This window comes from Micropterus salmoides, unplaced genomic scaffold (assembly GCF_014851395.1).
Source record: "Micropterus salmoides isolate LMB-PRFRI ecotype aquatic unplaced genomic scaffold, ASM1485139v1 Ms_hic_scaffold_6, whole genome shotgun sequence".
NCBI lineage: Eukaryota > Metazoa > Chordata > Actinopteri > Centrarchiformes > Centrarchidae > Micropterus > Micropterus salmoides.
This window is the reverse complement of record NW_024044348.1, coordinates 19,148,707-19,164,398: the sequence shown is the minus strand read 5'-3', so window position 1 is coordinate 19,164,398 and position 15,692 is coordinate 19,148,707. Positions and strand designations below refer to the sequence as shown.

Below are 15,692 nucleotides of genomic sequence, written 5' to 3'. Positions count from 1 at the left end.
ATGATGCAATACAATCTTCTTCTCAAGACAAATATGCTGACTAGCTCTTTCCTCCGGAGTTGCGTCTGGCACTGTTAACCTGCTTCTGATCAAACTGTGTTCTTCTGCTCCTCCACCATAATCGGGAAACTTGTGCTAACTGTTTGCACTCTGTTTGTTTTTGCTCTTCCCTCTGTTTGTTTCACTTTCAGGTGAGAATTTTGAGCAGAGTCCATTGCGGAGAACCTTTAAATCCAAAGTTCTTGCACATTTTCCCCACAATGTTGAGTGGAACCCATTTGACCAGGATGCAGTGGGCATGGTAGGATCTCTTTACAGTCATACAACATTTTGTTCATATCCTTTAATCATTATTATTAAATAGTATGGCTGATTGATGGGGTTGATGTCAGGATCACAGACTATGAAGAGTTTTCCTTTGTATCATGATGCGGCAGATACATGAAAAATCACATGAATAAAGTTGGTGTTTGACGTGTTCAACTGTGCTCCGCTGTTATGCCAAGATGTATAAAAGGAAAATATCAGTAGCTTATTTTGTTAGTTTGCTTAGAGTTATTGAAGGAATAATTCAACATTTTGGGAAATATGAAATATGCTTTCTTTCCATGAGCTAGAATGAGGCAATTAGCTTAGCATGAAGACTGGAAACAGGGTGAAACAGCTAGCCTGGCGTTGTCCAAAGGTAAAAAATAAACCTACCATCACCTCTAAAGTGCACTAATTAACATAATATATGTGTTAATTATATTTTAACAAAATATATGTTATTTGTTTGATAGTTGTTTAAAAACAATGCGGTGATTTTAGAGGGAGTTGTGTGGTTTAGCAACTTTTGTTGAGAGCCAGGCTAGTCGTGTAGCAATTACATGACATAACTCTGTCAAATTGTCATTTTTACATAACGGTTTGTGTGTAAAAACAAAACAGTTTCTTGTTAAACAAACGAGATCCGTCATGTTAGTGAGATTTAGAGGTTCTGTGTGAACTTTGGACAGAGCCAGGCAAGATGTTCCCCCCAGTTTTCAGTCTTTATGATAAGCTTGGCTTATCACCTTTCAACTCCAGCTCTGTACTTACTGCACGAGAGTGGTAGTGATTGATTCTCATCTAATTCTCAGAAAGAATGTGAATAAACAGATTTCCCAAAATTTATAGCTATCCCTTTTTAATTTAGAGAATGAAATAGATACATTTCTGAAGAACAGACATTATGAGTTCATATAACTTCTCTTCTCAACAATGATTTAGGTTCTGATGTGGTCCCCTCACCATTTCTCAAGCCTCTGATACGTTTCGTCTTTGTCCTCTCACAGCTCTGTATGCCAAAGGGTCTGGCGTTCAGGACGCAGGCTGATTCTCGGGAGCCTCAGTTCCACTCCTTTATCATCACCAGGGAGGACGGCTCTCGGACCTACGGCTTTGCCCTCACCTTCTTCGAAGAGGTGACCAGTAAGCAGATCTGCAGCGCCATGCAGACCCTTTACCACATGCACAACGCTGAGCAGTACGACATCTTGCACACTCCCACCTCGCCACAAGGGCACGAGGACCAGCGACACCAACACTCCCAGCCTCGTCCCGTGCTCCACGCTGCACCCGCCATTTCCCGCCTGCAGCGCTTCAACTCGTATGACATCAGTCGTGACACGCTGTACGTGTCTAAGTGCATCTGCTTGATAACACCCATGGCCTTCCCTCAGGCTTGCAGGAAAGTGCTGCAGCAGCTTCACCAGGCGGTCACGTCCCCCCTGCCCCCACCCCTCCCGCTGGAGAGCTACATCTACAACATTCTGTATGAGGTGCCCCAGCCGCCCTCCGGGCGGTCCCTCAAGTTCTCAGGCGTCTACGGGCCCGTGGTGTGCCAGAGGCCGAGCACATCTGAGCTGCCTCTCTTTGACTTTCCCATCGGTGAAATGTTTAATCTGCTGGGGGTGGAGAACGTTCTTCAGCTGTTCACCTGCGCCCTGCTGGAGATGCAGATACTGCTCTACTCACAACGTAAGTAGCTACCCTGCTACTATTACACTGACATCCTGTGCAGTATGGACACAATTCATTAACACTGTACACATTTTCTAAAAAGCTGGATGTGGGAAAGGAAGAAAAGAATAATGCATTATCTGTAACAGCTGTTTTCTGAGAATAGTGGGGTCATGTGATCCTGTTAGTAGAGGCAGTCAGCAGATGTCTCTGGAGCTGGGAGGCATATCAGTGTCATGACATGAGACTAGATATTATCTAGGGACCTGGTTATTACACTCTGACGTAGCTTTAGGGGCTTTCCTCCCTGCTGGCACATGGCAAAATATTTTAAACATTATAGATATTTAGTTTTTATTATAATGTCATATCATGTATTAAACTTTTGTCTATTGCCTGGCTTTAGTTGCAGGAAAAGAGAAAGAAAACCTCAGATGGTCGTAAATTGATTCGTAAGACGAGGGGAGGGGACAGGAGGTTTTTGAGGCTAGTCGACCATCTGGCACTTCTCGTGGAGTATTCTGGCTCCTTAAGAACAACTTTGCTGATGATTATTTATTCAGGGATAGTTTTTTCGACTCATATTGATCTTTTAATTTCTTGGGTGGTTCCTAAATACTGAGAGTTTGTTACTTAGTTCACCATAGCTTCATAGGAACACCATAGCTCAATGTGGTCTTCAGTGGCAAAAACAAAACATGCTCTTTGTGCTCGTCAATATTCATTTAACCTCATTAAATTCATTAAATCTATTTCATGGTCTGACACAGAAAATTTGTTGTCACTGGAAAGTAAATGCTGCCCCTTATGTGTCATTGCTACACTGCCGCTCCATAATTCAGCTTAATCTCCGAAATTGTAGGATTTAAAACGTCTTCATGGTTATTGTATAGGGACAAAAACCACGGCCGAAGGCTGCCACAGAATGGTTGATATCGAGGAGATTACATAACCTGTTGAGTGTTTCCATTAAAGTGATGCAGTGTGAGTTCTAGCCTGTGTAAATGTTGCCCCCACCCAACCCTTCACAGGCAGCTCCCTCCAGGACTCACATGTAAACGTGTGTGAGTTACTATGTAGCTTCGTCTTGTTTGCAAATTTGTGCTGCTAGGCTAAGCAGGCCTCGTTTGGCTGCTGCTGTTCGTCTCATCCTTTAAGCAAAACACACAGCAAGAGTCTGACAATCTATTACTTAAGTTCATAGTTTTTGATAAAGTTAACCCTGAGAGAGAGAGAGAGAGAGAGAGAGAGAGAGAGAGAGAGAGAGAGAGATCATCTGAGGATGCTGGGTGTGGTGATTGGCTCCATTACAGTGGCAAGACAAGGCAAATGGTTTACAAAGTGTCGGGGGGGTGAGGGGTGCTCTTAAGGGGGAAAGCTGTGTTGTTGCTAGGTAACACAGAGACAGGGAGGATGGCAGTGATGCAAGATGATTATTATTGGCTGGAAGTGACATCATGCCTCTATTTCTTCCCCCATGAGGCTCGGCGCTGCAGAACGGGTGACGGATGCTGTGTAGAGTTAAGCCTTGGCAATCTTCCACTGAGAAGAAACGAGGGATTGTTAGGAAAAGATGCCCCTCACTTAAACACACACACACACAAAGAAGAGAGGGATGCTCCGCAAATAAGGAGACGACTGTACTATGTGCTTAAAATAGCAATGGAATTCATAGCTCTGGTTAAAAATAAATAAATAAAGGCTGGACAGTGTTTCTTGAAGCCATAGAAGAAAAGATGTTCAGATGTTGTCTGCTGCTTCCGTCTTTCTCAAAGAGGAAGCTCGTCATGTGTCAACCACTGTGACATGCTACAATTAAGCTGTTGTGTGTTATTGTTGTTTTATGGGCATTTTCTGTCTTTATGTGACTTGTGCAGTTGAGTGACAGGATAGATGGGGGTAGAGAGAGATCAGGGAGTGAAAGAAGGAGAGATCTGAACTGAGGATGTTACAGTTACACAACGCACATTTGAGTCACAGAGATGTTCCATCTGAGCTGAAGTTTAAAAGCATAAATCTGAAGCTGGACTAATTATAAGAACTGGACATTTACACCGACAGACAGGGAGACGTGTCTGAGTTTTGGCTCTTTGGCTTTTACATTCACTTTGGCAAAATGTAAATATTAATCAAATTCAGTAAGTAGATTCCATTTTTGCCAGTGTACAAACTGAGGCTGTTTTAAGTGAACACCAAACACAAGTTGTTTGATCAGAAAAGTGCTGAGGTGTGAGTCCTGTAGCAGTTTCACTTCTGTGTGTTGGGTGTATTTTTATCCTGCTGTACTGCATATATTTGCACTCAGTATCTAAACGGAATAGTTTAAGCATCACTTCAAGTCCAAACTGCTACCAGTTCTCAGTGTGGATATGTATCCATTGTTGTGTCTCAATTCAGATTCAGTGTAGTCCACTGTGTACACTATGGGCCAGATTTACTAAAGGTTTGCGTGAGTAAAAACGTGTGCAAACTTGATATCACCAGCAAATTAGCACGTAAGCTGGTCTACTAACGGTGTGCACGCAGAGTGACGTCTTTCAAAAGCGCAAGATAGCACCTGTTGTTCCTTTAGTACTTTTGCCTTAATGAATATGCAGTTTGGGGCTTAACATGCAAATACATTTATTTACTACATGCAATGTGATCTACCAAGCCTAAACACAATTTCATGTGAGTGCAACAGCCTCTGTATTTAATACGTTTGAAAGGAAGGTGCAAGTGTTGCGCAGAGATGGCTGCTGTTATCGTTGCCAGAAGGAGACACAGCTGTAATGAAAGAAAACGTAGAGAAATTAACAATATTAGATAATGTTATTCTATATCTAATATATAGAAATACAGTTATTTTATTTTATTTATTCGATGAACTATATGAGAGCCCCCAGCTGCAGTACTGAACGCGTAAAATTCATCCAGCCAGAGGGAACGATCACCAATTGTTCACTGCGCGCCGGTCGAAATAGCAACACAACCCATTGCAGGTATTTCAGAGGGTGCGTACAGGGACAGGGACAGGAGATCGCGGAGCGACCAGGTACGGTGCGGACGGTCGGTGATTGTTTCCTCTGGCTGGATGAAGCACGATCTGCTGGCATTTCCTCGTGTCTGGGTCATTCCAGCATACTGTATCTGTTTCTGCTGGGGTTTTCCAAAGCAGTTTTTCCAGGTGTGCTGTCCCAAGTACTTAGTGCAATCTTAGGCAGGATGGGCAGGTACATACGATTTCCACATACTCGTGACGCACTGAACAAAACAAACCAAGGTTTTTACACTGTGGCTGCTTTCCCTCCCGACTCTCCAAACCATTAAAACACGCAAAACCCTCATTTAAATACTCCCACCTCCATTGTGTTTGCTCCTGTTGTCATCTACGCAATAATTCTTAGTAAATCACCCATAACAGGTACTAAAATTGCACGTGCAATATTTTAGAATGCACACGCAATTTAGTACTCTTTATTCAGGATGTTAGTAAATCGGGCCCTATGCACTTAACTTGCGTTGTGCATGAAGTTGACAGGGTAGTGTTGTCTCAGATTGAGTATAGTGGTACTTAGTGGGGGGAAAACAAATGTATAACTTTGTATAGTGTGGTGTTTACTGGAGCAACAGCGGCTGCTTCCATCCCCTTCCAGCCACGTAGCCAAGTTGACGACGGTTTAGGGTGAGAAGTGTCCCGCGTTTCACACTCAACTTTTTGACTGGTATGAGTGCACCATCCCGGTACTCATAGTACACTGCATTGAACCATAATTGTCAGTGTGAACGCACTTATGCACCCAAAATAAGTGTAAGTACGGAAGAACACAAATTGAGAAACAGCTCACGTGTGTATAAGCACCAGCACTTGACTCTTTGTGACTTGAGTTAAAGTGGTTTCTTGTTATTGTGGCCTAGTGTAAGCGCAAACTGGTGATGTTAGTATTCTTGTCTCCATCCTGGGAGAGCGAGCCTGCTGAGAGGGGGGATGAAGGGGAGGTCCAGGCCTTGGCGTGAGAGTCTCTTCTCATGGACCAGCACATGACCAAATGAAGGAATGGTATTTGTCTTGGCACCATAACAGGAGAGGCAGAGCTGCTGCTGAATGTACAGTAGGTGTCAACAGGATAGAGCAGGAATGCAGATGAGGAGGACCAGGCACATATTTGCATGTATAAATGAGTGTTTGCTGTGTGGAGTCATGACAAAGGAATTTTAGCCAGAGGACCAGCTGAATGTCGCTGTGTCACAGTTTCAGAGTCTGGAGCCTCCAGAGCATGCAGGCCACGAAGGACCTTTTAGAGGACTTTCTCCTCAAATGAGATGGTCTAGCCTCACAGAGAGGAAAGCTGTTCAGGGAGTCAGAATTTCAAAAATGTGCAAGTTTATCCCCAGTGTGGTGTCCTTAACATGTCCCACAAAGTATAAATACCAGTGGTGCACAAGGGCAAGATAACAGTTTTCTGTAAACATTGTCTAAATGTGTTAACTTCAGGTTCCAAAAAAACAAGATGGTGACGGCCAAAATGCCAAACTCGAGGCCTCAAAATGAGAGTTACGTATGTAACCTCAGTTCTATGAATTCTGGATGACCGTCAGAGTTTTCTGTCACTTAGAATCTTAGCGAGAAGATTTTGTAGGGACATTTTTCATGATGACGTGGGCTTCTATAAGCTGTGCCCTGCATCATCCCAGGTCACAGGTGACTTTGTTGATATTAAATACTCGGCCTGTGCGTGCGCAAGATGGATAACATCCAGTGTTAAGCACTGCCTCTGGAGGTCTGGAAGAATTAAATAGAACAGTAGTTCAATGTGTGACGTGATGGTCGCTACGTCCACTTCTTTTATACAGTCTGTGGTGGTGGATGAACTATTCAGATCCTCTACTTAAGTGAAAACAATAAACAATACCACAATGTCAAAATAGTCTATTACAAGTAAAGTTACTGCCTTCAAATATTCATCAGTACACAATGGCTTGTGGAGTACTGAGGACTACAAAAAATACGCCTGTATTTTTTTTTCTTCTAATTTTAAGCATTTCTTGATGCATTTGTCGGAGTCTTTATTATAGGATAGGTCATATCAGCATGTTTTGAAGTATTTGGTCTACAAATGTGAGATCCACTCCCTAAATTTGGATGCAGCTTGTGTGTCAAAGCTAATTCCTTTGTGGTTGGTCATTGGTCTAGCTACACCCCTGCATTTACAGAACAGAGAATAACAAAGACACCAAGACTGATGAGTTTATACTGTTGGTTGTTTTCTTTTTTGTCCTATCATGTTAGTTCACTTTGTCCCCACCAGGTAAAAGCCTTCAAAGAGTCAAACAGGGCAGAAACCTGCTACTGCCCGGCTTTGTGGCTTGAAACGTTTAGCTGTGTAATTTCTAACCGCATTTTTTTGCTGAGTAAATTCATACATCAGAAGATGCCCTCAAGATGTTGAACAGCTGCAGGATTGGCTATAATGCCGTGTGGGACAGTTGATAGAGTTCATACTCAGAGAGCAAACAGAAGAACTGAGGAATAAACAATGTGATTCCATTTAAATAACAATCATGTTGCACAACTCTTCTGTCACATGCTGTTTACTGTAAGTGTTTTGGAGGAATTAACAACATCTATCAAGTGATGGCAGTTTGGGAGATTAAAATATGGGGGAAAAGTTGTGCAACCTGTTTTCCCTTTATTTTAATATCAGGAATGTGTCTCAAAAATACACTTTAATAGTTTAGAATAGTTTTAAGATTATATAAAGACAGCCCATCATGAGCAGTGCAGCAGCACATTGTTGCCCTGTGGGTTTCAGTGTGACTTTACCCTTTAAAATCTGCTGAAAATACTAAAAATCCTGAAGAGTAGTCACTTATAACGTCATTAAACAGGCATTTACATGTTGTGATTTTGATGATTGTGCTGTGGAAACCACCAGTCAGGAAAAACACGAGTCTTCATTTAGAATCACAACAGTCGCCAAGGCTTTTAAGGTAATAATCAAGTCAGGAAATTAACCCCTGAAATCTGCTGTGTACAAGCTGCTGGCTCACACTTCATTACAGTCTTTCCTTCAACACTGTTTTTTTCTTTTGTTGTGTGTGTGTGTGTGTGTGAAACAGATTACCAGAGGCTGATGACAGTGGCAGAGAGCATCACAGCCTTAATGTTCCCCTTCCAGTGGCAGCACGTGTACGTTCCCATTCTGCCCGCCTCCCTCCTCCACTTCCTGGACGCTCCTGTGCCGTATCTCATGGGCCTCCACTCTAATGGACAGGATGACCGCACCAAGCTAGAGCTGCCACAGGAGGTACAGATACATACCTGTATTGGGTTTAATTTCATGTCTGCACTGATGTTGGCATTTGAAATGGTTGTAAACTGCTGCTAAATTCACAGTTGTAGGATTAGTTTATAGCAGTGGTTCTCAAAGTGGGGTCCGGGGGACCCAGGGATCCCCAGCAAAAAGGGGAATAATTTATGTTCACAATTATAAAATCTTATCCAATGAAGGTCCATGGTCTGTGTGGTTTGAGACCCACTGCTCTATCCTGTACTGAGAGGTGTGAACAGTCCTGTAGATCCTCCTACGTCTTTGTCCCACAACTCTCGCCTCTGCACACCTTGTGCTTGCTTTTTTCTGTTGCTATTTCTAACAAGCAGGTTTATTATTGTCATTCTGCATAGGTAAGGCCATGCTTGTACTGCTGCTGACAACCACAGAGTACGATTTTTCTTTTCATTCCTCTTGTGGCAGCATTTTCAAGCATCTTTGAAGTATCTGGTTACTGTGGATATTTTGAACCTAGGTCTTTTTATATTTATAGTGCACAGTGCCATCAATGTACGAAGTATTTCAAGGTCAGTTACTGCTCTCAACATAGCGTGTAAGTTTGATTTTTCTGTCATCCGTTGGCTCATTAAGGAACAAGTGTTTTTGCTTCCCATATTGTACACAGACAGACAGAAATTGTAACCAGACATGTCAGATAAATCGGGTTGAACTGATCTAAATAGATATGAACACAGGCTTTGTTGGCTTTGTTATTAGTTTTTAGCAATAGCGCAATTAGAACTGTAGGACTAGTGTCACTGATAATGTTAGTTTTACACTTGCTTTTTGTGCGTTAGTCTCAATGTCTAGGTATTTCATACTTAATTATCTTGTTCCTTTTCTTCTTCCAGGCAAACCTGTGTTTTGTGGACATTGACAACCACTTTCTTGAACTGCCAGAGGAGTTGCCCCAGTTCCCCAACAAACTGGAGTTCATTCAGGAGATCTCAGAGGTGCTCATGTCCTTTGGCGTGCCTCCAGAGGGAAACATTCACTCCAGCGACAGCCAGGCCCCGTACCGGGACTTTCGATCTGTTGATATGGTCTCTGACAAGCGCAACGGCAACCTGGCCTCGCCCCTCAACTCCTACCTGCTAAGGGAGAATGAGACTATTGCCAGACTGCAGGCTCTGGTCAAGAGGACAGGTGTCAGCCTGGAGAAGGTGAGAAATGTGCTAAAAACGGGCAGCACAAATGATCATGTATTATTTATTTACAAAACTGAATTAGTGACTGTGGATGTCAAAGAAGATTCATTATCTCCTGCCATTCAGACTAAAATATATGAAAAGAGATTATTGCCAGTTGAAAATGAATTACAATTTATAATGCACGATCAATTTGAAATAATATTTTATGACTGGTTGTGCCTCTTAAAGCACATGTTGAAATTATACTTGAATAATACTTAGATTTTCAGTAATGAAGTCATTCCGTGTAAAATCATCCATGTCCTTATATTCAGCGGCTTCAAACAAATACATTTCGAGCTAGAGTTAAGTTAATATATGTCTTTATACATATATTAGGGCTGTCCCTGACTAAGGATTTACATAGTCGAATCAGAATCTTCAAGTCCTGCCTATAGTCGACTGGTAGTCGAATCATGTGTTTTTAGTGTGTGGCGATGGCGATTTGAAGCCGGCTATTTAAAAACGATAAAATTTCTTTGTGTGGTTCATCAACGATGATAAATTATCCGAAAGTCCCATGAGGTGCGGACAACTTGGCACAACACCAGTGTCTCTGTCTCTTCAGCAAGTGTTCCTCTTCCGACACTCACGCTATGCTTACACATGTGCACTGATTTATTCACGCACTTTAATAACATTTATTGAAAGTTTTATTCTTTCTACATGTTTATTTACTGCATTAAATGTTGAAATGTATATTGTAATAGGCTGTATATTAACTTATTGGGAGAAAACTGGTAGTTCTATGTAAAATCAGACGACCCCATATCACCAAAATGGCATGATCCTTGTTTCGCTGCGAAGCTTCGACTGTGATATTTACAGTCGAATCAGGCTCCGCGCATCGAAGCATCGAACCTTCATACTTAATATAATGAATTATATTTTGCAACTTCTAAATTATGTAAAATGAAAAAGGATGGGACGGTAATCAATATTACTACATGAAGTGAAAAAATACTATAGAAACAGGTTCATCATATTGCCAACATTATTGCAGTAAGGGACAATGAACAAAAGGGGGAGCTCCCTCTACACCACACACTGGGCATGTTTTGCAATCCAGACAGAAAAGATGGGAAAATTAAATTGTTGTACATTTTATGTTTTTTTTATTTCAAAATTTTGTTAAGGTATGTTTTTATATTTTATTTTGAATATTGCCTTCATATTTGAGTATTTGAGATTAGGGAGTCAATATACTGACACTTTTTTTTTTTCACCAAAATAATATTTCCTTTGTAACTGTCCTTCCATCTGTGCCACCCACAGCAGTGTAGAGTCTTGGAGATGTTTTGCTTCGTCAGTTCAAAACATGGACTCCATTTTCAAATGCTGCGGGTTGATGTATTGCAGCCTAGATGACAGAAACCCTTTATAGACACTGACATCAACAGATGTAGTTGGCATCTGCACCGTCTCATTTCCATTTGGCTCGAGCATCTCACAAACAGTAGTAGGTAGTATGATGAAATACTCTCTCTAAAGACTGATAGATGGATGAATCAGCTGCTAATTAGAGAAAGTCTCTATATGTGCGGCCTAATCAGCTTATGCCCTGGTGGCCAGCATTAGTCTTCTATGATCGGATTAGCTCATCGTTTGTGTAGAGCTAACCAGCTACAAGTTCAGACCTCATTTTTGATGATTCTTGTCTTACTACTTACAGCTGAGCCACAGGGCTGTCATTTCATAGATAGATTCTTGGGTTGTGTCATTAGATAGTGACTTTGCAGTGGTAGGCCTGCTCTGTGTTATTTTAGCCCCCCTACTGCTGGCATCTGTCCAACTGACCCACAGACATGCTAAAAAAAGAACTTGTGTTTCAGTTTACTTTGGGTCATAAATCAAAACAGATGTCCTTAGCCTCCTTTCCCATAACCCCGTTGCTTCATCAGCAGCCTGTGATAACAGTCAGACGATATCTTGAAAAATATCCACCACTCTGCTTCTTCTCTTCATCTGGCTCTCACACGTGTTCCCCTTTTTTTTTCTCTCCTTTCTTTATTTCGGTATTGTTCCTGTGTTTGTGCTACCAGTTGGAGGTGAGAGAGGATGCCAGCAGCAATAAGGACGTGCGATTTCAGTGTGATGAGGAGGAGCTGAAGATGCACCAGCTCAACATCCAGGTGCGCGAGGTCTTCGCCAACCGATTCACCCAGATGTTCGCAGACTACGAGGTGTTTGTCATCCAGCCGAGCCAGGACAAAGAGTCCTGGTTCACAAATCGAGACCAGATGCAGAACTTTGACAAGGTAAAGTGCTGTAGACATTTAGAGTGAAGGGTATTGTTTTCCCTTCTACTGTAAATGACATTGACTTCCACCCTTTAAATTTGGGTGTGTGCAGGCCTCCTTCCTGTCCGACCAGCCCGAGCCCTACCTGCCCTTCCTGTCACGTTTCCTGGAGACGCAGATGTTTGCCTCCTTCATCGATAGTAAGATCCTCTGTCACGATGATGAGGAGAAGGAGCACACGCTGAGGGTGTTTGACTCCCGGGTGGATAAGATTCGCATGTTGAACGTCCGTACGCCCACGCTGCGCACCTCGATGTACCAGAAATGCACAAACATTGAAGAAGCAGGTGAGGAAAAAAGATAAAAATCCATGAAAATAAAAAAAGTTTTTGAAAATAATTGGATTGCTTAAAAGCACTAAACATTGTACTCAAATGTATTAATATGTTTCAGCTGTCTGAACATGATCTATCTTGGGGATAAACACCTAATTCTGAGGAAAGCCACATGTTTTAAATGAATAGCTTCATCTTAGTATTTTAACCTTAAACAGTAAAAATTAAACTCTGTAATGTTTAATTAAAGAAGAACCATAAATCTCCTGTGAAACGCCTTTCAATATGAAATTCAAATGAGCGTGGTCACAAATTAATTGGAATGTGTGAACTTCTGACAGACTTGGAGATTTGCTCTCTTTAGTTAACTGACTGGTCTTGTTTGCAGACAACCTGCTTAAAAAGCGATATGAAAAAGTTGATTTTGTCGCTCCTGGACCTCATGCCATTGGGCTCAAGAACGACAAGATTCACCTTCGTAATACTTTATTTCATCACTTCAAAGATGCTCGGGTGGCAGCTCTCTGAACGTGTGTGCAATGCATTACATTAGGTACACTCACAGAGGATGGATGGGCTTCACTTCACTTAAACTCAGAACACACTATAACAGGAAAGCTTCTAGTTTGGAGCTAAATGTGTAATAACAGAATAACTGAATGGGTAATATAATTTTTTCAGGTAATCAAACGTTTGTGCCTGTGAATCACAGCCTTAGACAGTGCAGGTAAAGTTGTCTTTCAGTGAATGTTTGGGTACTCTACCATTTTCCTGCTACAAATGTCATCTTGTGCATTTGTTACATTTATTAAGATCTATTGTGTTTCTCTAAACTCATGGGGGCTTTTGTTAACAAAGCCCTTGTGTGGGTGAGTTGTTTTAAGACATCAGAAAATCACTGTCTGAAGCTGCATTCATGGAGGACTCTGATTTGGTTCCTGTAAAGAAGAACATCTATTCTGAGCTTTTCTTCTTTGGTTCTGTGGGTGTTTGGGAGGAAATGTGTTTTTTGATTTTGACTTGCTCTCTTTCTTTAGTTGTCAGTCGTTTACTAAAAGAGAAATTACAGATTATTTATCATAGTTATGCAGGTTTCTCAACCCAATTAGCTACAGAAAACATGAGAATTTCAGTAGAATGATTGGAGAGGATGAAAACAGAAAATGAGGTGCTGTGTGACTATGGGATGTTGGCCTTTTACATTATTTCTCTTTTTATTTATATTTAATTTGTACAAATGGCAAGAATATTTTTTTGTTATGGGAAAAATATATTTATCCCTGGTAAAATCAGAATGCAAAATTTATGATAATTATCCTTAAACTTCCTCCCTGACCAATCCCTAATAATTAATTGTAAAAAACTTTTTGCAAAATTCAGGCCAGAAGATCTCATGAATTGTAAATGTTTACATTTAGATTTTACATCAAGAAATGTTGTTGTGCTAAGCACACTTAACCACTCCCATGTTGAGAATGAAGCACTGTGATTTTGGCAAATTAGCAAGATAAAAATGATGCATCCTGTGGCCTCGCTGCCTCCCACATCTCACATCAGAGAAAGCCATCGAGATGAGAGTCGCCAAGATAGACCACACTGCCCTGCACCCCCACCTGCTGGACATGAAAATCGGTCAGGGGCGCTACGAGCAGGGCTTCTTCCCCCGACTGCAGTCTGACGTGCTCTCCACTGGGCCCACTAGCAACAAGTGACTATTTCACATTATGTTACATAAATTGTTTTTGTGTAATTTATATTTATTTGAAATAAACCTTCAATATCTATATTCCGTCTGAGCTTGGCAGCTGTTTTGTTAAGTTGATCAAAGGTGTGTTATTTCATGTTACAGGTGGACGAAGAGGAGCGCCCCTGCCCAGTGGAGGAGGAGGGATCGACAGAAGCAGCACGCTGAGCACCTTTACTAGACAACGACCAGAGAGAGGTGAGGGTCACGGCTGCATTTCCTTTTCTCACTTCATATTCACACATATTGACTGCCTGAGCTGTAGTCTTGTAGTCTTTGTTCACTTTGCATGACCTGTTCTCTTTTTGCTTTCTTTTGACTTTGCTCTTACCGTCTCGTCTGCCCTCACACTTCTGGTCACCGTCTCTTTTTTTGTCTTTCTCCACCTCTATCGCACTCGTGCTCGCACGCTCTCAGCATGTAGAGTGTTTGTTTCCGGAGCTGCAGCTCCTCCTGTTTCTTGACTACTACTGGCTCTCGCAGTCCTACAGGCCCTGTCTAAAGTCGGTGACTGTGGACGTGGTATGTGCTGGTAGTTTGTGAGGCCTTTTAGCTTTAACACTGGGGCCACATGACCCGTCTTACCCATGTGGTCTTTTCCTTCCTCTGCTTCCTTCACCTCCAGCTTTATATGATAATCTATGTCACTTCCTAGGGCTTGTCATGTTTGGGGAGACAAATGAAATGATGCCAAAGTTAATGAAAATATCATTTTTACATTTGTTTCTAAATTATTAACTTGTTTTGTTTTAGATAATTTTATTGTAATAGGCTTGATTTAATACATATCTTTTTATGTTCAATTGTATTATTAATTAGTTACTGTTTGTACTGTTCTGAGCATTTAGCTGGTGTACAATAAATGTACATTGAATGTTTTTTCAGTCATTGGCTTCACCTGTAGAGAGTCCTCTCAGTTTTCTGGTTTCACTGAGTCTATTACAAAAAAAAAAACCATGGGCAATATCATGTTTGCATTAACTCTTATTGAGTCATACCTAAATGTCAGAGAATAGAAAATGCTCACAGAAGCTTAGTATTTGTTTGTTTTTTATTAAATTAAGTGTGTTTTTAAAGAGCATGTTAGTCAAAACAAGTCGACATCCGGAGCAAATCTTTCAAATCACTTCTTTTTTCATTAGCTTATATCTTCCACTATTTGACTTTTATGAGGTTCGCTGCTTACATGGGGTACTGCGTCAATATCTGAAGGCTGAAGTCTGGCTATTTACAACAGTTAGGACAGAAAGATAAAAGGTACCGAAACCCATTATCAAGGACAGCCTCCATTACTTACAAGCAAACTGTGATTGAACTCCTATAGTTATTCTAGTATCCCTTGTTCCTCTGTGGTAACCTTCACCAATGAAATGAGCCCACCAGTAAGCTGAGGGTTTCTCTCTCCTTTTGTGGTTTGCTGATTGCTGACTGATTTCTCTCTGCCTTTTATTAGAAGTACATCCAGGAAGCCAGGAACTTGGGCACGACCATCAGGCAGCCCAAACTGTCCAACCTGTCGCCTTCTGTCATCGCTCAGACTAACTGGAAATTTGTTGAGGGATTGCTGAAGGAGTGCAGGAACAAGGTTTGTGTGTATGACGGTGCTGTAGTTGATTAGCTTTGCTCTGTTTGCTGCGGAACATTATTCCAGTTAAAAAGAAGTTCACATTTGTTTACATATATAAATATTTTAGCATCCTGGTCATTTGAAGTGACGGCCATAACTTGGTAAACAAAGTTAGTACATTACTATTATGTAACGTGGTAACGTAATAACAAAAGATGATTCACTGAAATAACAATTAAAACAGGAAACCATTGTAAACATTGGCTTTCTACGTAGTTTAGTCTTTTGTTTGTGATTTTTCCTACTGCAGAAAAATGAATAT

The 15,692-nt window shown here is 41.3% G+C and overlaps 1 protein-coding gene across 1 annotated transcript in view; it reads left to right on the top strand.

Moving 5' to 3' along the window:
• dennd5a (DENN/MADD domain containing 5A) overlaps positions 1-15,692 on the top strand; it is a 40,949-nt gene that overhangs the window by 11,991 nt on the left and 13,266 nt on the right. Inside the window, 10 exon segments of the mRNA XM_038701028.1 lie at positions 192-301; positions 1,317-2,001; positions 8,083-8,270; positions 9,146-9,457; positions 11,527-11,742; positions 11,837-12,071; positions 13,617-13,767; positions 13,909-13,976; positions 13,979-14,001; positions 15,257-15,388. Of these exon segments, the coding sequence (XP_038556956.1) occupies positions 192-301; positions 1,317-2,001; positions 8,083-8,270; positions 9,146-9,457; positions 11,527-11,742; positions 11,837-12,071; positions 13,617-13,767; positions 13,909-13,976; positions 13,979-14,001; positions 15,257-15,388 (2,120 nt within the window).